Source organism: Phyllobates terribilis, unplaced genomic scaffold, assembly GCF_046119375.1.
Source record: "Phyllobates terribilis strain yellow unplaced genomic scaffold, ASM4611937v1 Scaffold_13__5_contigs__length_258822181, whole genome shotgun sequence".
NCBI classification, from domain to species: domain Eukaryota; kingdom Metazoa; phylum Chordata; class Amphibia; order Anura; family Dendrobatidae; genus Phyllobates; species Phyllobates terribilis.
In genome coordinates, this window is record NW_027362773.1 from 161,041,666 (window position 1) to 161,061,863 (window position 20,198).

General features: G+C 54.3%; 1 protein-coding gene across 18 annotated transcripts in view; it reads left to right on the forward strand.

Moving 5' to 3' along the window:
* Positions 1–19,368, forward strand: part of MADD (MAP kinase activating death domain) — a 75,948-nt gene extending 56,580 nt beyond the window's left edge. For 17 of the 18 annotated variants that reach the window (XM_073658934.1, XM_073658940.1, XM_073658941.1 and 14 more), the window contains 5 exons: positions 70–142; positions 526–632; positions 4,096–4,165; positions 13,523–13,569; positions 18,619–19,368. In XM_073658934.1, the coding sequence (XP_073515035.1) occupies positions 70–142; positions 526–632; positions 4,096–4,165; positions 13,523–13,569; positions 18,619–18,726 (405 nt within the window). In that variant the 3' untranslated portion in view covers positions 18,727–19,368. The remainder of the gene's footprint in view (positions 1–69; positions 143–525; positions 633–4,095; positions 4,166–13,522; positions 13,570–18,618) is intronic. The other variant, XM_073658945.1, reaches the window with a different exon arrangement.
* Positions 19,369–20,198: the final 830 nt, after the last annotated feature.

The window sequence follows — 20,198 nt, forward strand, 5'->3', positions numbered from 1 at the left end:
AAGAATAAACTTTGGACATTTTGTGTTTCCTAAATTAAACTTAAGTTTATTCCTTTAATATATCTCTAGTGTCGGGAGCTCTACTACTGTGTAAAGGAAAGTATGGAGCGAGCTGCGGCCCGGCAGCAGAGCATTAAACCAGGTAATGAGTACAAAGCCATACGTGTGACCCGTGCGGGTTAGGAAGCCTCTCTGGCTGACTTACGAGGGCGTATTCATGTCACAGCCGGAGGGGTTTGTAGCCGCCATGTAATACTAAGTGTTCACACGGGATCGTAATGATCACGGTCATCGGCCAACAATTGGGAGACTCATCCTTTTCTTGTCTCATACAAATGTGTACATTCCTATTTATCAATTTTTTTGGAGAAACTTAAAGGGGTTGTCCAGGACTTTAATATTGATGCACTCTCAAGACTTCGTTCACACCCTGTCCTTGCACAGAAACAATCGCCGCGTTACAGAAGTGCAAGAATAAATCCACATTTCGCCCCCCGCTCACCTTTCTCATCTCTTGTCTCGCAGGCCCAGAGCTTGGTGGCGAGTTCCCAGTTCAAGACATGAAAACTGGGGAAGGGGGTCTTCTCCAAGTGACCCTGGAAGGCATTAACCTGAAATTCATGCACAGTCAGGTATGAGGGGAGTGTGAATGCGGGCGTCATAGTGTGACTGCGTAGGGTACGGTGTATGTAAGTAGGGGTGGTGGCCCCGTCCATACGTGCACACGTGTACTTGTGTCTTCCATCCGTTGTGTTGTGTCCTCACCAGACCGTGCACCATTGTAGTGTGTGGGATGCAGTGTGCCGGGTCCCCCCATATCTTCAGCCCCTCTTCTGCCCCTCAGTCTGTGTCTCCTCCGCTTGCTCTAGCTGTGTGACACTTGTGCCGTCTCTCGCTGTCTTTGCTCCATGCTGCCCTTTGCCTGCTAGGATGGAGGGTGTCTGATGCTGTCGTTTTGTAGCCCCCTCTCCCTGGCTCGGGCTGACCTCTCCCAGCGCTGAACCTCCATCCACAGCTCATCCTCAGGTCACCCAGGTGGGGGGGGAAAAATGAGCAAAATATAAATTCAGGTCTGCATTCATCACAAGGTCACCCAGGGCTCAGCAGGTCATTCAGGGTCATTGGATTTTATTTTCCCATCTCCTGTCCCGGATTTCCAGACAAGAATGAGAGGACGACATGCAGAATCCACTGATTGCTCTACTGTTTTTCCAACGCTGTCCACTCATAAGTGAGCTGATTTTACACTTGGGGGTCCGGGGTCACAGCAGGGTCCGGTGTGATCTCCCCTCCATATAAGATTGAGCAGGGCCTGCGCTCCGTGCTGGGTGAGGAGCAGGGACGGATTTGATGACGGGGCTACGTTTTTGTTTTTTTCCTGGCCTCCCCGTCTTGATGTTCTGGTCTGGGCTGTGTGTTGCTGGGGGTTATACGAAGTGAGGGGCGGTGTGGTCTCGCTATGTCACTAACAGTCTCATTTCTCTCCCACGCTCACTCCTCCTGCAAGGAGCGGAAGGTACTCACTCTGTCGCGCCATCTTTGCTTCTCGCTGCTCTCCCTTCCCCCCTCCCGTTAGTTTTGAGCTGTCTGTGCTACCTCCTCCCGTCTTACCTCCTACACTTTTCTTCCCCCCCGGCTTTAGTTTTGGTTAACCTCCTGATTATTTGCTGTGTTTTAGGGTTTGTCTCCCCATTATTCCAAAGCTGTTTTCTCCCCTTGACTCATTAATTCTGTTACAGAAATGTTGTGACCTCCAAAAAGATCCTGGATATCAAAAATTAACCAGTGCCTTCTGTCTCTCTCCCTTTCCCTCACAATCTCTTCTCATCTGCTCCATCCTTTCCTGTGCTTTAACCCCTTCTCTTTATCCTTTCCCCTCTTTAATTTCCTCTTGCGTTCTCTTCCTCTCTTCCTCTCTTCCACCCCCTTCTCCTTATCCTTTCCCCTCTTTCACTTCTTATGTTCTTTTCCTCCCTTCAACCCCCTTCTCCTTCTCCTTTCCCCTTTCATTTTCTCGTGTTCTCTTCCTTCCACCCCCTTCTCTTTATCCTTTCCACCCCCTTCTCTTTATCCTTTCCACCCCCTTCTCTTTATCCTTTCCACCCCCTTCTCTTTATCCTTTCCACCCCCTTCTCCTTATCCTTTCCCCGCTTTCATTTCCTCTTACGTTCTCTTCCTCCCTCTTCTCTTTTTATCCTTTCCCCTCTTTCCTTTCCTCTTGCATGCTCTTCCTTCCACCCCCTTCTCTTTCTCATTTCCACCCCTTCTCTTTATCCTTTCCCCTCTTTCATTTCCTCTTGCGTTCTCTTCCTCCCTTCCACCGCCTTCTCTTTATCCTTTTCCCTCTTTCATTTCCTCTTGCGTGCTCTTCCTCCCCTTCTCTTTATCCTTTCCCCTCTTTCATTTCCTCTTGCATTCTCTTCCTCCCTTCCACCCCCTTCTCTTTATCCTTTCCCCTCTTTCATTTCCTCTTGCGTTCTCTTCCTCCCTTCCACCCCTTCTCTTTATCCTTTCCCCTCTTTCATTTCCTCTTACGTTCTCTTCCTCATTTCCACCTCCTTCTCTTTATCCTTTCCCCTCTTTCATTTCTTCTTACGTTCTCTTCCTCATTTCCTCCCCCTTCTCTTTATCCTTTCCCCTCTTTCATATCCTCTTACGTTCTCTTCCTCATTTCCATCTCCTTCTCTTTATCCTTTCCCCTCTTTCGTTTCATCTTACGTTCTCTTCCTCCCTCCCCCACTTCTCTTTATCCTTTCCCCTCTTTCATTTCCTCTTGCGTTCTCTTCCTCCCTTCCACCCCTTCTCTTTATCCTTTCCCCTCTTTCATTTCCTCTTGCGTGCTCTTCCTCCCTTCCACCCCTTCTCTTTATCCTTTTCCCTCTTTCATTTCCTCTTACGTTCTCTTCCTCCCTTCCACCGCCTTCTCTTTATCCTTTCCCCTCTTTCATTTCCTCTTACTTTCTCTTCCTCCCCCTTCTCTTTATCCTTTCCCCTCTTTCATTTCCTCTTACGTTCTCTTCCTCCCTTCCTCCCCTTCTCTTTATCCTTTCCCCTCTTTCATTTCCTCTTACGTTCTCTTCCTCCCTTCCACCCCTTCTCTTTATCCTTTCCCCTCTTTCATTTCCTCTTGCGTTCTCTTCCTCCCTTCCACCCCCTTCTTTTTATCCTTTTCCCTCTTTCATTTCCTCTTACGTTCTCTTCCTCATTTCCACCCCCTTCTTTTTATCCTTTTCCCTCTTTCATTTCCTCTTACGTTCTCTTCCTCATTTCCACCCCCTTCTTTTTATCCTTTTCCCTCTTTCATTTCCTCTTGCGTTCTCTTCCTCCCTTCCACCCCTTCTCTTTATCCTTTTCCCTCTTTCATTTCCTCTTACGTTCTCTTCCTCCCTTCCACCCCTTCTCTTTATCCTTTCCCCTCTTTCATTTCCTCTTACGTTCTCTTCCTCATTTCCACCCCCTTCTCTTTATCCTTTCCCCTCTTTCATTTCCTCTTACGTTCTCTTCCTCCCTTCCTCCCCTTCTCTTTATCCTTTCCCCTCTTTCATTTCCTCTTACGTTCTCTTCCTCCCTTCCACCCCTTCTCTTTATCCTTTCCCCTCTTTCATTTCCTCTTGCGTTCTCTTCCTCCCTTCCACCCCCTTCTTTTTATCCTTTTCCCTCTTTCATTTCCTCTTACGTTCTCTTCCTCATTTCCACCCCCTTCTTTTTATCCTTTTCCCTCTTTCATTTCCTCTTACGTTCTCTTCCTCATTTCCACCCCCTTCTTTTTATCCTTTTCCCTCTTTCATTTCCTCTTGCGTTCTCTTCCTCCCTTCCACCCCTTCTCTTTATCCTTTTCCCTCTTTCATTTCCTCTTACGTTCTCTTCCTCCCTTCCACCCCTTCTCTTTATCCTTTCCCCTCTTTCATTTCCTCTTACGTTCTCTTCCTCATTTCCACCCCCTTCTCTTTATCCTTTCCCCTCTTTCATTTCCTCTTACGTTCTCTTCCTCATTTCCACCCCCTTCTCTTTATCCTTTCCCCTCTTTCATTTCCTCTTGCGTTCTCTTCCTCCCTTCCACCCCGTCTTTTTTTCCCTGTCCCTTCTCTCCTCCAGGTTTTTATACAGCTGAATCACATAAAAAAGTGTAACACTGTACGGGGCGTCTTTGTCTTGGAGGAATTTGGTAATTACCGTCCTTGTGCCGCTGGGTCTGTATTGCTATGGCTGTAACTCAGAGCGTAGGACGCCCCATATTTAATGCCCGTCTCTGGAAGGGGAGCTTTTTGAGGTGTTTCCAGGAATATCATAAAGATATGTCTTGGGGGGGGGGGTCCTCTGAGTTACTGCCGTATATTCTGTGCTTCGCCTGCCTGTGGCAGCTATGAAAACCTTCCTCCTCCAATCAGGTAATGTTCTACCCCATTGCCCCATCCTGGACGTTACTTCTGCCACTTTGTGGGAACCCCCTCATAGCAGAGACGTTTCTTGAGTCCGCCCGCAGGTATTTATTCTGTAGACGTTTTAAGAACTTCTTGAAACTTTTCAGATGAGTCTTTAGATCATGTGACGCCATCACTTAAAGGGGTGTTCCCATCTGGGACACTTATGGCATATTAATAGGATATGCCATAAATGTCCCAAAGCCTGGACCTGCATCTAAAGAATGTTGTGCGCTGTTGGGAACGGAGATGTGGTTGCACATGTGCTGCTTTTTTCACTTCTATAGGAACTCTGAAAATTGCTGCGCACATTTGCTCTCGGGTCTGAACAGAATAAGCTGCGCATGTGCCGCCACTTCTCCGTTCCTGACGGCACGGAGCAGCGCCCGGTCCTCGAGATAATGTGGATCAAGCATCTATCGGACATTTATCTGCTGCAAGGATCCTCCTTTCTGGAGAACGTTGCGCTGTCAGGAACTGGGAGCTGACTGCGCATGCACCGCCTTCTCCATTATTTTCTACTGGATCTCCAAAAATTGCCGGCTCCGCCATGTTCAGAGGTCCCAGAGAAATGAGCGCTGAGAACCGCGCAGGTGCAGCCTCCTCCCCGCAGCCGTCGGACATTTATTTTCTGTCGATATTCCGGTTGTGTCCCAGATGAGAATCCTCCTTCAGGTGGAGACTTTAGAGATGAGATTTCTCTCTTGATAACTTTCCTCACATCAGAAACAAAATATTTTTCCAGACGTAGAGAAAAAAAATTCCTATTAGGCCATTAAGTCAAATCATAATTATCTTCACACTGATGGACGCCTTAAAGGGGTTGTCAGGTTTAGAAATCCCATTATTAAGGCCTGTTAGATAATTTACCCCATTCATGACCTCCATAGGGCGCCTCTCGCTCTGCAGGACCCATCCCCGTCATGCATTGCCCAGAGCGCCCATTGTTTTGTATTGAGAGTTGTGTAATTCCTCATTCTTCCTGTGGTGGCACTGCAGAGTATTGAACACTTTTTTATAGGATTACTCTTCAGATTAAAGCTGATCACTACAAGTCCCAGCAGCGGGAAACTCTTAGATCAACCTATTTTTTGCAAGACTCTTCTGTGTATAAACCCTTTAATTAATAGTATTAGGCCCCCTGATTTTCAGAGCAAGAATGAGGCTCATATACAAGGACCCTGCTCTCCTTTCATGTTTCCGAGCATCATAAAATGTCCATAATTGTGATTTTTGTCTGTGCCTGCAGTCCCTGATTCCTCGTCTATCTAGTTTTTTTTATGTTATCACTGTTTGGTGCTGGGGATGTTAAAGCGGCAAACAAACTACTCTGAAGCCTCACGTTACTAGCACAGCCCTAATGGGCATCATCGCGGTGCTTGTGTGCATGTGAGACCCCCCTGACAGCACAGACCCCAACACTTACTGGACCTCAAGACTCTCCATATTGAAGCTCATGTAGTTGGCTTTAAACATTGTAAAGTATCCTATTAATTTTTTTTTTGCCCCCATAACAACACTTCCTACCATGTGTTCTGGAAGCTTAATATGAGGCTTGTCCTATCAACACACAAGCCTAAATGATAAATGTGTGATTGCTGCTTTTGATCTGAGAACAAGGGCCCAGTGTCCTTTGTGAATGGAGCGGTAGTGAGCGTGTGCGACCACCTACTATAGACAGTGAATGGAGCGGTAGTGAGCGTGTGCGACCACCTCCTATAGACAGTGAATGGAGCGGTAGTGAGCGTGTGCGACCACCTCCTATAGACAGTGAATGGAGCGGTAGTGAGCGTGTGCGACCACCTACTATAGACAGTGAATGGAGCGGTAGTGAGCGTGTGCGACCACCTCCTATAGACAGTGAATGGAGCGGTACTCAGCGTGTGCGACCACCTCCTATAGACAGTGACTGGAGCGGTAGTGAGTGTGTGCGACCACCTCCTATAGACGGTGAATGGAGCGGTAGTGAGCGTGTGCGACCACCTCCTATAGACAGTGACTGGAGCGGTAGTGAGCGTGTGTGACCACCTCCTATAGACAGTGAATGGAGCGGTAGTGAGCGTATGCGACCACCTCCTATAGACAGTGACTGGAGCGGTAGTGAGCGTGTGTGACCACCTACTATAGACAGTGACTGGAGCGGTAGTGAGCGTGTGACCACCTACTATAGACAGTGACTGGAGCGGTAGTGAGCGTGTGCGACCACCTCCTATAGACAGTGACTGGAGCGGTAGAGAGCGTGTGCGACCACCTCCTATAGACAGTGACTGGAGCGGTAGAGAGCGTGTGCGACCACCTACTATAGACAGTGAATGGAGCGGTAGTGAGCGTGTGCGACCACCTCCTATAGACAGTGAATGGAGCGGTAGTGAGCGTGTGTGACCACCTACTATAGACAGTGAATGGAGCGGTAGTGAGCGTGTGTGACCACCTACTATAGACAGTGAATGGAGCGGTAGAGAGCGTGTGTGACCACCTCCTATAGACAGTGAATGGAGCGGTAGTGAGCGTGTGCGACCACCTACTATAGACAGTGAATGGAGCGGTAGTGAGCGTGTGTGACCACCTACTATAGACAGTGAATGGAGCGGTAGTGAGTGTGTGCGACCACCTCCTATAGACGGTGAATGGAGCGGTAGTGAGCGTGTGCGACCACCTCCTATAGACAGTGACTGGAGCGGTAGTGAGCGTGTGTGACCACCTCCTATAGACAGTGACTGGAGCGGTAGTGAGCGTGTGTGACCACCTCCTATAGACAGTGACTGGAGCGGTAGTGAGCGTGTGTGACCACCTACTATAGACAGTGAATGGAGCGGTAGTGAGCGTGTGTGACCACCTCCTATAGACAGTGACTGGAGCGGTAGTGAGCGTGTGTGACCACCTCCTATAGACAGTGACTGGAGCGGTAGTGAGCGTGTGCGACCACCTACTATAGACAGTGAATGGAGCGGTAGTGAGCGTGTGTGACCACCTACTATAGACAGTGAATGGAGCCGTAGTGAGCGTGTGTGACCACCTACTATAGACAGTGAATGGAGTGGTAGTGAGCGTGTGTGACCACCTACTATAGACAGTGAATGGAGCGGTAGTGAGCGTGTGTGACCACCTACTATAGACAGTGAATGGAGCGGTAGTGAGCGTGTGTGACCACCTCCTATAGACAGTGACTGGAGCGGTAGTGAGCGTGTGTGACCACCTACTATAGACAGTGAATGGAGCGGTAGTGAGCGTGTGTGACCACCTCCTATAGACAGTGACTGGAGCGGTAGTGAGCGTGTGTGACCACCTCCTATAGACAGTGACTGGAGCGGTAGTGAGCGTGTGCGACCACCTACTATAGACAGTGAATGGAGCGGTAGTGAGCGTGTGTGACCACCTACTATAGACAGTGAATGGAGCGGTAGTGAGCGTGTGTGACCACCTACTATAGACAGTGAATGGAGCGGTAGTGAGCGTGTGTGACCACCTACTATAGACAGTGAATGGAGCGGTAGTGAGCGTGTGTGACCACCTCCTATAGACAGTGACTGGAGCGGTAGTGAGCGTGTGTGACCACCTCCTATAGACAGTGACTGGAGCGGTAGAGAGCGTGTGCGACCACCTACTATAGACAGTGACTGGAGCGGTAGTGAGCGTGTGTGACCACCTACTATAGACAGTGAATGGAGCGGTAGTGAGCGTGTGTGACCACCTACTATAGACAGTGAATGGAGCGGTAGTGAGCGTGTGTGACCACCTCCTATAGACAGTGACTGGAGCGGTAGTGAGTGTGTGCGACCACCTCCTATAGACGGTGAATGGAGCGGTAGTGAGCGTGTGCGACCACCTCCTATAGACGGTGACTGGAGCGGTAGTGAGCGTGTGTGACCACCTCCTATAGACAGTGACTGGAGCGGTAGTGAGCGTGTGTGACCACCTCCTATAGACAGTGACTGGAGCGGTAGTGAGCGTGTGTGACCACCTCCTATAGACAGTGAATGGAGCGGTAGTGAGCGTGTGTGACCACCTCCTATAGACAGTGAACGGAGAGGTAGTGAGCGTGTGCGACCACCTCCTATAGACAGTGAACGGAGAGGTAGTGAGCGTGTGCGACCACCTCCTATAGACAGTGACTGGAGCGGTAGTGAGCGTGTGTGACCACCTCCTATAGACAGTGACTGGAGCGGTAGTGAGCGTGTGTGACCACCTCCTATAGACAGTGACTGGAGCGGTAGTGAGCGTGTGCGACCACCTCCTATAGACAGTGAATGGAGCGGTAGTGAGCGTGTGTGACCACCTCCTATAGACAGTGAACGGAGAGGTAGTGAGCGTGTGCGACCACCTCCTATAGACAGTGACTGGAGCGGTAGTGAGCGTTTTAGACCACTTCCTATAGACAGTGACTGGAGCGGTAGTGAGCGTGTGCGACCACCTCCTATAGACAGTGACTGGAGCGGTAGTGAGCGTGTGCGACCACCTCCTATAGACAGTGACTGGAGAGGTAGTGAGCATGTGTGACCACCTCCTATAGACAGTGAATGGAGCGGTACTGACCGTGTGTGACCACCTCCTATAGACAGTGAATGGAGCGGTACTGACCGTGTGCGACCTCCTCCTATAGACTGTGAATGGAGCGGTAGTGAGCGTGTGTGACCACCTCCTATAGACAGTGAATGGAGCGGTACTGACCGTGTGTGACCACCTCCTATAGACGGTGAATGGAGCGGTACTCAGCGTGTGCGACCACCTCCTATAGACGGTGAATGGGGCGGTAGTGAGCGTGTGTGACCACCTACTATAGACAGTGAATGGAGCGGTAGTGAGCGTGTGTGACCACCTACTATAGACAGTGAATGGAGCGGTAGTGAGCGTGTGTGACCACCTACTATAGACAGTGAATGGAGCGGTAGTGAGCGTGTGTGACCACCTCCTATAGACAGTGACTGGAGCGGTAGTGAGCGTGTGTGACCACCTCCTATAGACGGTGAATGGAGCGGTAGTGAGCGTGTGCGACCACCTCCTATAGACAGTGACTGGAGCGGTAGTGAGCGTGTGCGACCACCTCCTATAGACAGTGAATGGAGCGGTAGTGAGCGTGTGCGACCTCCTCCTATAGACTGTGAATGGAGCGGTAGTGAGCGTGTGTGACCACCTCCTATAGACAGTGAATGGAGCGGTACTGACCGTGTGTGACCACCTCCTATAGACAGTGAATGGAGCGGTACTCAGCGTGTGCGACCACCTCCTATAGACGGTGAATGGAGCGGTAGTGAGCGTGTGTGACCACCTACTATAGACAGTGACTGGAGCGGTAGTGAGCGTGTGTGACCACCTACTATAGACAGTGAATGGAGCGGTAGTGAGCGTGTGTGACCACCTACTATAGACAGTGAATGGAGCGGTAGTGAGCGTGTGTGACCACCTCCTATAGACAGTGAATGGAGCGGTAGTGAGCGTGTGCGACCACCTCCTATAGACAGTGACTGGAGCGGTAGTGAGCGTGTGCGACCACCTCCTATAGACAGTGAATGGAGCGGTAGTGAGCGTGTGCGACCACCTCCTATAGACAGTGACTGGAGCGGTAGTGAGCGTGTGTGACCACCTCCTATAGACAGTGACTGGAGCGGTAGTGAGCGTGTGTGACCACCTCCTATAGACGGTGAATGGAGCGGTAGTGAGCGTGTGCGACCACCTCCTATAGACAGTGACTGGAGCGGTAGTGAGCGTGTGTGACCACCTTCTATAGACAGTGACTGGAGCGGTAGTGAGCGTTTGAGACCACCTCCTATAGACAGTGACTGGAGCGGTAGTGAGCATGTGTGACCACCTCCTATAGACAGTGAATGGAGCGGTACTGACCGTGTGTGACCACCTCCTATAGACAGTGAATGGAGCGGTACTGACCGTGTGCGACCTCCTCCTATAGACTGTGAATGGAGCGGTAGTGAGCGTGTGTGACCACCTCCTATAGACAGTGAATGGAGCGGTACTGACCGTGTGTGACCACCTCCTATAGACGGTGAATGGAGCGGTACTCAGCGTGTGCGACCACCTCCTATAGACGGTGAATGGAGCGGTAGTGAGCGTGTGTGACCACCTACTATAGACAGTGAATGGAGCGGTAGTGAGCGTGTGTGACCACCTACTATAGACAGTGAATGGAGCGGTAGTGAGCGTGTGTGACCACCTACTATAGACAGTGAATGGAGCGGTAGTGAGCGTGTGCGACCCCCTCCTATAGACAGTGACTGGAGCGGTAGTGAGCGTGTGCGACCACCTCCTATAGACAGTGAATGGAGCGGTAGTGAGCGTGTGCGACCTCCTCCTATAGACTGTGAATGGAGCGGTAGTGAGCGTGTGTGACCACCTCCTATAGACAGTGAATGGAGCGGTACTGACCGTGTGTGACCACCTCCTATAGACAGTGAATGGAGCGGTACTCAGCGTGTGCGACCACCTCCTATAGACGGTGAATGGAGCGGTAGTGAGCGTGTGTGACCACCTACTATAGACAGTGACTGGAGCGGTAGTGAGCGTGTGTGACCACCTACTATAGACAGTGAATGGAGCGGTAGTGAGCGTGTGTGACCACCTACTATAGACAGTGAATGGAGCGGTAGTGAGCGTGTGTGACCACCTCCTATAGACGGTGAATGGAGCGGTAGTGAGCGTGTGCGACCACCTCCTATAGACAGTGACTGGAGCGGTAGTGAGCGTGTGCGACCACCTCCTATAGACAGTGACTGGAGCGGTAGTGAGCGTGTGCGACCACCTCCTATAGACGGTGAATGGAGCGGTAGTGAGCGTGTGTGACCACCTCCTATAGACAGTGACTGGAGCGGTAGTGAGCGTGTGTGACCACCTACTATAGACAGTGAATGGAGCGGTAGTGAGCGTGTGCGACCACCTCCTATAGACAGTGACTGGAGCGGTAGTGAGCGTGTGCGACCACCTCCTATAGACGGTGAATGGAGCGGTAGTGAGCGTGTGTGACCACCTCCTATAGACAGTGACTGGAGCGGTAGTGAGCGTGTGCGACCACCTACTATAGACAGTGAATGGAGCGGTAGTGAGCGTGTGCGACCACCTCCTATAGACAGTGACTGGAGCGGTAGTGAGCGTGTGCGACCACCTCCTATAGACGGTGAATGGAGCGGTAGTGAGCGTGTGTGACCACCTCCTATAGACAGTGACTGGAGCGGTAGTGAGCGTGTGCGACCACCTCCTATAGACGGTGAATGGAGCGGTAGTGAGCGTGTGCGACCACCTCCTATAGACAGTGACTGGAGCGGTAGTGAGCGTGTGCGACCACCTCCTATACACAGTGAATGGAGCGGTAGTGAGCGTGTGTGACCTCCTCCTATAGACGGTGAATGGAGCGATGGTTGCACATGCTCACTACTACGCCAATAACTTGTGATATTGGGACCCTGTTCCTGTTAGTATGCGGACCCCCAGTGATCATACATTTACCACCTACATCATACGTGACAACCCTATTGATTATCGGGTGTGTTCTGTTACCAGGAGAGTGTTTTGCTGCAGATGTCGGAGCTGTACTCTCATTGCCTGAAGACTCTGCTTCCCTATGATAAGGCTCTGTGCCCATGATGCTTTTTTTGGTGTGGATTTGCAGCACCTTATCCCATGACTTCCTATGACATTCTGCAAGTTTTGTGCACATGGTCAGGTTTTTTTACTCACAGAAAAAATCCTGACCTGACCAATTCTTGTGCGTTTCTGCATGCAGATTTGCCTATACAATGCATTGGAAAAACGCATAAAAAATGCGTCAAAAACGCATGGAAAAACTGCATGCGTTTTTCTGCCAAGGAGATGCAGAAATGCTCAGGTAAAATCCGGAGCATTTCTGCATCGTGGGCACATAGCCTTGCACTGAGATGAGAGGACACAAGGCAGGAAGTGTTGTCATAGGTACTCAGTCAGATCTTAGTAAAGTCAAAATTCATGGCCTTTAATAGGTCTGTGTCTTCGCTGTGATGTTTTTGGGATTTGCTTGCTATTTTTGTAATGATCCCACAATCATAGGTCCTCTTTTGTTACTTACCCAGTAATTCACAGAAATCCTCACATACTGCCCCCTGGCCGCGGAGCTGGGTACTGACACTTGATTCTTCTGACCTCGCTTCCCTGGGTGTCATTGTGCCATTTAATCCTCTGTTGTCATTGTGCCCCTCCCCTCTCCGTTTTCAAATGTCCCCATGTTGTGGTGTCTGACCATTTTCCATTTCCCGCTGGGTGTCCTCCGTAGCCCCCCCTCCCCCGGCTGGGTGTCCTCCGTAGGCCCCCCCCCCTTCCCCGGCTGGGTGTGTCCCCCGTAGCCCCCCCGGCTGGGTGTCCTCCGTGGCCCCCTCCCCCGGCTGGGTGTGTCCCCCGTAGCCCCCCCCCCCTTCCCCGGCTGGGTGTGTCCCCCATAGCCCCCCCCGGCTGGGTGTGTCCCCCATAGCCCCCCCCCGACTGGGTGTGTCCTCTGTAGCCCCCCCCCGACTAGGTGTGTCCTCTGTAGCCCCCCCCGACTGGGTGTGTCCCCCGTAGCCCACTGACCCTTCGTCTGGGTGTGTCCCCCGTAGCCCACTGACCCTTCGTCTGGGTGTGTCCCCCGTAGCCCACTGACCCTTCGTCTGGGTGTGTCCCCCGTAGCCCACTGACCCTTCGTCTGGGTGTGTCCCCCGTAGCCCACTGACCCTTCGTCTGGGTGTGTCCCCCGTAGCCCACTGACCCTTCGTCTGGGTGTGTCCCCCGTAGCCCACTGACCCTTCGTCTGGGTGTGTCCCCCGTAGCCCACTGACCCTTCGTCTGGGTGTGTCCCCCGTAGCCCACTGACCCTTCGTCTGGGTGTGTCCCCCGTAGCCCACTGACCCTTCGTCTGGGTGTGTCCCCCGTAGCCCACTACCTCTTCGTCTGGGTGTGTCCCCCGTAGCCCCCCCTCCCCCGGCTGGGTGCCCTCCGTAGCCATAAACCCCCCGGCTGGGTGTATCCTCCGTAGCCCCCTTCCCCTCGCTGGGTGTGTCCTCTGTAGACCCCCGGCTGGCTGTCCGATCTCCCTCTGGTTTCTTTGTGTTTTTGAACTTTCTGTTTTGTCTCTTGGATCCGATTTTTAGTTCCTGAAACTAAAGAAGTGGTGAGCCACCGATACAAGACCCCCATGGTAAGTGCCTGCCGGACCCCCAAGACTCCTATGAAATATGAAATGATGACTTTGTGATTCTACATTAAAGGGGCGGCTTACGTGGCTGATCGCTAGGGGTCCAACCACCAATTATGCCATACCGTTGTATTCGGCAGTCCTGTAGACCAGGGTTCCCCAACTCCAGTCCTCAAGGCCCACCAACAGGTCATGTTTTCAGGATTTCCTTAGTATTACACAGGTGATAATTCCATCACCTGCACAGGCAATAATTCCATCACCTGTGCAATACTAAGGAAATCCTGAAAACATGACCTGTTGGTGGGCCTTGAGGACTGGAGTTGGGGAACCCTGCTGTAGACCATGGAGGTGCGATGGACACCTCCACCCCAAGCTAATGGGACATTTCAGAATTGATCTGGTCAGATCCATAGCGATCAGCAAGCTCGGCCCAGTTGGCTATTACTCTTTCAAAGGGTTCTCCATAATTAGATCTAAGGTTGTGGGTTGTAATAATCACCTAGGCGGGTTAATGATGCAACTATTTTTTATTCCTTACATCCATGGTTTTACACCACTCTTGGTAGATGGCCAAAATGCATTGCCCCGTCCACAAGATCCCCTCCCCGTGGCCGGTAATCCCACTGCCCCCGTACAAGGCGATACTCACGGTCTCCCAACTTTTGGTTGGCCCACAGATTTAGTATCTGCAGCCAGTATAGTCTGTAGCCACAGTCCACGCTCCTCCATACAACATATAAATCAATAGAAGCACAAGTATCCAGCAGCAACAGTCCTTAAGAAAGTTCATTACATCCAGACAACAGATCCCTCAACCAGCCCAGCCGGCAACCAAACTCCATAGGCCATCCATCCATGGCTCAAGGACCTCAGCCTTGATCCTCACTCCTCAACGTCACTGCACCAACTCCCTCACTAAACATGTGGCTTATTTTCTTCCCTCCTGGGATCAGCCCCCTGAACGGGCAGAAGTGTTCACACCCTCTCCCATAAACCCTCTCCCATTTTAGCTCAAAGAGTGAAGAATATTCGAGAAGCCCATCACCTGGGACTGCATGTGAGACTCCATTTGGTGATTGCTCCGCTGCGTCTACTATCCCCATCCACACAATGGGACCAGTGCCTGGGAGAACAATGGAATGACTGCGTTCCTTGATTACTAATCTTGGATCTGGCCTTCTATATGCATAAGATCCAGCCTGCACGTCTTCCTCTGCTTATTGTCACTGAATGAAAACATTGATTCCTGAGGCTGAACACTTTCCAGGAGAGATTTGTACATTTTAAACTTAGGAGTAAGCAAATCTCTAATAAACACAACAATAAGATCGAAGTACCGGTGCTCCGTGCTGGAAAAAGTCGGTGGCCAGCTCCTCACGGTGGACTTGATTGCATAAGAACCCCACATAAAATAAGCCAAAAAAAGCACTGTGCTCCCCAAAAACCATGGATGCTTTTTTAAAACTGCCACCCGTGTCTGCAGGTTATGTCTGGTACTGCAATTTCAGCTCCATTGAAGTGAATGGCACTGTGATGCAGCAAACACAACCTGAAAGACGGCGGCTGTGTTATGCCAGCCTTATATCCGATCTCTTTGGCCCCCCCGTACTTGGTAGGGGCGACGTTGTCCCTGGTTGTTTTCGTCTGGTCGCTGCAGTCAGTAATCCATGTAGCCCCGGGGTCTGGTCGTGGTCAGTAACTCGTGTGGCCCCGGGGTCTGGTCGTGGTCAGTAACTCGTGTGGCCCCGGGGTCTGGTCGTGGTCAGTAACTCGTGTGGCCCCGGGGTCTGGTCGTGGTCAGTAACTCGTGTGGCCCCGGGGTCTGGTCGTGGCCAGTAACTCGTGTGGCCCCGGGGTCTGGTCGTGGCCAGTAACTCGTGTGGCCCCGGGGTCTGGTCGTGGCCAGTAACTCGTGTGGCCCCGGGGTCTGGTCGTGGCCAGTAACTCGTGTGGCCCCGGGGTCTGGTCGTGGCCAGTAACTCGTGTGGCCCCGGGGTCTGGTCGTGGCCAGTAACTCGTGTGGCCCCGGGGTCTGGTCGTGGCCAGTAACTCGTGTGGCCCCGGGGTCTGGTCGTGGCCAGTAACTCGTGTGGCCCCGGGGTCTGGTCGTGGCCAGTAACTCGTGTGGCCCCGGGGTCTGGTCGTGGCCAGTAACTCGTGTGGCCCCGGGGTCTGGTCGTGGCCAGTAACTCGTGTGGCCCCGGGGTCTGGTCGTGGCCAGTAACTCGTGTGGCCCCGGGGTCTGGTCGTGGCCAGTAACTCGTGTGGCCCCGGGGTCTGGTCGTGGCCAGTAACTCGTGTGGCCCCGGGGTCTGGTCGTGGCCAGTAACTCGTGTGGCCCCGGGGTCTGGTCGTGGCCAGTAACTCGTGTGGCCCCGGGGTCTGGTCGTGGCCAGTAACTCGTGTGGCCCCGGGGTCTGGTCGTGGCCAGTAACTCGTGTGGCCCCGGGGTCTGGTCGTGGCCAGTAACTCGTGTGGCCCCGGGGTCTGGTCGTGGCCAGTAACTCGTGTGGCCCCGGGGTCTGGTCGTGGCCAGTAACTCGTGTGGCCCCGGGGTCTGGTCGTGGCCAGTAACTCGTGTGGCCCCGGGGTCTGGCCGTGGCCAGTAACTCGTGTGGCCCCGGGGTCTGGCCGTGGCCAGTAACTCGTGTGGCCCCGGGGTCTGGCCGTGGCCAGTAACTCGTGTGGCCCCGGGGTCTGGCCGTGGCCAGTAACTCGTGTGGCCCCGGGGTCTGGCCGTGGCCAGTAACTCGTGTGGCCCCGGGGTCTGGCCGTGGCCAGTAACTCGTGTGGCCCCGGGGTCTGGCCGTGGCCAGTAACTCGTGTGGCCCCGGGGTCTGGCCGTGGCCAGTAACTCGTCTGGCCCCGGGGTCTGGCCGTGGCCAGTAACTCGTCTGGCCCCGGGGTCTGGCCGTGGCCAGTAACTCGTCTGGCCCCGGGGTCTGGCCGTGGCCAGTAACTCGTCTGGCCCCGGGGTCTGGCCGTGGCCAGTAACTCGTCTGGCCCCGGGGTCTGGCCGTGGCCAGTAACTCGTCTGGCCCCGGGGTCTGGCCGTGGCCAGTAACTCGTCTGGCCCCGGGGTCTGGCCGTGGCCAGTAACTCGTCTGGCCCCGGGGTCTGGCCGTGGCCAGTAACTCGTCTGGCCCCGGGGTCTGGCCGTGGCCAGTAACTCGTCTGGCCCCGGGGTCTGGCCGTGGCCAGTAACTCGTCTGGCCCCGGGGTCTGGCCGTGGCCAGTAACTCGTCTGGCCCCGGGGTCTGGCCGTGGCCAGTAACTCGTCTGGCCCCGGGGTCTGGCCAGTAACTCGTCTGGCCCCGGGGTCTGGTCGCTGCGGCGGCCTGATATTTCCTGCAGCTCATCAGCTGTTCACACCCGGCCGCCTCCTGCCGGAGTTGCGTGATGTTTATGGCTGCGTCCTGCGCTGACAGCTCCGGGTTTGGGTTGCACTCGTCCTCCGTGAACCTCTCCCCCGCTGTGGCCTCGGGTTGGCCATATGGCGACATCGTTAACTCTTGTCTGGCACTTTGGTGATGTCACCATCCGCCCGCAGTTATAGCAGGATTTATAGATGTGTCCAGGGAAAGTGGCGGCTCAGCTTCGAAGGAAGGAAAACGAAACCCAACGAACATCTTATTTTTTACACTAATTTTTTTTTTTTTTGCTACTTTTCTCATTATCCAGAGCGTTTCAGTGCAGGATTCTTTGCAGGGGGGAGGCTCCTGCTGCAAGAGGAGGGGGGCGGAGGCTCCTGCTGCAAGAGGAGGGGGGCGGAGGCTCCTGCTGCAAGAGGAGGGGGGCGGAGGCTCCTGCTGCAAGAGGAGGGGGGCGAGGCTCCTGCTGCAAGAGGAGGGGGGCGGAGGCTCCTGCTGCAAGAGGAGGGGGGCGGAGGCTCCTGCTGCAAGAGGAGGGGGGCGAGGCTCCTGCTGCAAGAGGAGGGGGGCGGAGGCTCCTGCTGCAAGAGGAGGGGGGCGGAGGCTCCTGCTGCAAGAGGAGGGGGGCGAGGCTCCTGCTGCAAGAGGATGGGGGGAGGCTCCTGCTGCAAGAGGAGGGGGGCGGAGGCTCCTGCTGCAAGAGGATGGGGGGAGGCTCCTGCTGCAAGAGGGGGGCGGAGGCTCCTGCTGCAAGAGGAGGGGGGCGGAGGCTCCTGCTGCAAGAGGAGGGGGGAGGCTCCTGCTGCAAGAGGAGGGGGGCGGAGGCTCCTGCTGCAAGAGGAGGGGGGCGAGGCTCCTGCTGCAAGAGGAGGGGGGCGGAGGCTCCTGCTGCAAGAGGAGGGGGGCGGAGGCTCCTGCTGCAAGAGGAGGGGGGCGGAGGCTCCTGCTGCAAGAGGAGGGGGGCGGAGGCTCCTGCTGCAAGAGGAGGGGGGCGGAGGCTCCTGCTGCAAGAGGAGGGGGGCGGAGGCTCCTGCTGCAAGAGGAGGGGGGCGGAGGCTCCTGCTGCAAGAGGAGGGGGGCGGAGGCTCCTGCTGCGAGAGGAGGGGGGCGGAGGCTCCTGCTGCGAGAGGAGGGGGGCGGAGGCTCCTGCTGCGAGAGGAGGGGGGGCGGAGGCTCCTGCTGCGAGAGGAGGGGGGGCGGAGACTCCTGCTGCGAGAGGAGGGGGGGCGGAGACTCCTGCTGCGAGAGGAGGGGGGGCGGAGACTCCTGCTGCGAGAGGAGGGGGGGCGGAGACTCCTGCGGCGAGAGGAGGGGGGCGGAGGCTCCTGCTGCGGCCGGAGGAGGGGGGCGGAGGCTCCTGCTGCGGCCGGAGGAGGGGGGCGGAGGCTCCTGCTGCGGCCGGAGGAGGGGGGCGGAGGCTCCTGCTGCGGCCGGAGGAGGGGGGCGGAGGCTCCTGCTGCGGCCGGAGGAGGGGGGCGGAGGCTCCTGCTGCGGCCGGAGGAGGGGGGCGGAGGCTCCTGCTGCGGCCGGAGGAGGGGGGCGGAGGCTCTTGCTGAAGGGCGGGGGGATCTGATTGTGGGGTGACATGTTTAGGCGCCTTTATGTAGTTTCAGGTTCCTTTCAGGTCCGTTCTAGAGTGTCCTTCCTGACCACTGTCTTGTTTTCTTCATTTTTCCAGGCCCACGAGATCTGCTATTCCGTGCTGTGTCTCTTCTCCTACGTGGCCGCCATCAGAGGGAAGGAAGCGGAGATGAAGAGCAGACCCCCTCGGCCCGTGTCCAGTTGACCTCTCCTGAGCGCACACTCCCCCCGCGTCCCCTGTGCCCCTGAGTCCTCTATGCCCCTGTCACTGGCATCGCTGGCAGCTGTCCCGTGGGCGTTCGTTCCGCTGTATCTTTTCCGTCTCCCGTATCTGGAGCCTGCACATATTCCCCTGTAGTGAGCGCTACGTGTTGTGACCCCACATTGCCGCCCGCTTTCGTGCCGTGTGCTTTGTGTGTTACTGCCGATCCGTGCGACGACTATGGCACAACTCTTCCAGGACGATGCAAACGTTGTGTCCGTCTCCGCTGGCGTTGTTTCTTGTCGCTGACCAGTTAGTGTAGCATCGGCTCCAGGCTGCTTCAATTTGGGGGCCACAGGGAAACATGCCGGCGTTTTCCGTAGTTAACCCCTTGCGTCTGAGCTTGGAACAGAACAAGTGTTGGATATAAGAACAGAACTGCCCCCGCGCTCGCTCTGCTCGCTTCTATGGTCGAGCGATTTGTGGCGTCCGACGGTACAGAGTGTAAATATCCCTAATGTGACCGCAGCGCTCTCCCCCCGGCACTGCACCTCTGCATGGAGCGCACCATGTAAATATCCAGCTCTTTCTTATTTATAGAAATCTGTACAGATCCTGAATGTGCAATAAACTATCATTCATGTACTTTGGGCCGCGATGTCTGATTATCTCATGGTTAGGTTTTTTTTTTCTTGTTTGTTGCCTCTAGGGGGCAGCACAGAATAATTTTTAAGGCAGGTTTGGAAAGATCACATGATCTCGTGGTGCCGTCGTTTGCTGCCGCTAGTGCTGGGTTATGTGTTGCAAGGTCCTGTAAGAAATGGTTCAGGGGTCCAGATGTGACATATGACAGAGCCGGACTCTTGCCATCCCCCCCCTACATTCTCTCCTGGGGCCGGACTCTTTTTGTGACCCACCCGGAGCCGCAGCCTTTTTTGTGACCCACCCGGAGCCGCAGCCTTTTTTGTGACCCACCCGGAGCCGCAGCCTTTTTTGTGACCCACCCGGAGCCGCAGCCTTTTTTGTGACCCACCCGGAGCCGCAGCCCTGCATCTTTGCAGTGAATAGAGCCTGGCTTACATGTCGGACTTCTCCTGTGGACTGTCTTTCTCATTCTGGACTTTCCCTTAAACGTGTGAACAGCTCCGACCACCACATTCCCTTTGTGTACTGTGTGCAGTTGACCTTCATTACTTGGGTGTCAGTGAGGGTCCCATCAGACCCCCACCTGAATCACACATTGATGTGATTCCCCCTTTACTGTGTGTCTGGCGTTACCATCCTCCATAACTTGCCGGTGCTGCCCTCTGCCCGGTGCTGCCCTCTGCCCGGTCCGATATCCCGCAGGTTATAGCTGCTGCTGGCGCTCCTGCAGCCGCCTCTCCCCCCACAGCTGGCAGTTTTACCTCTGCTTTCTCTCTGGCTGTCAGCGGCAGCCGGTGCAGAGACATCAGACTTCCATGCGAGTCATGGAG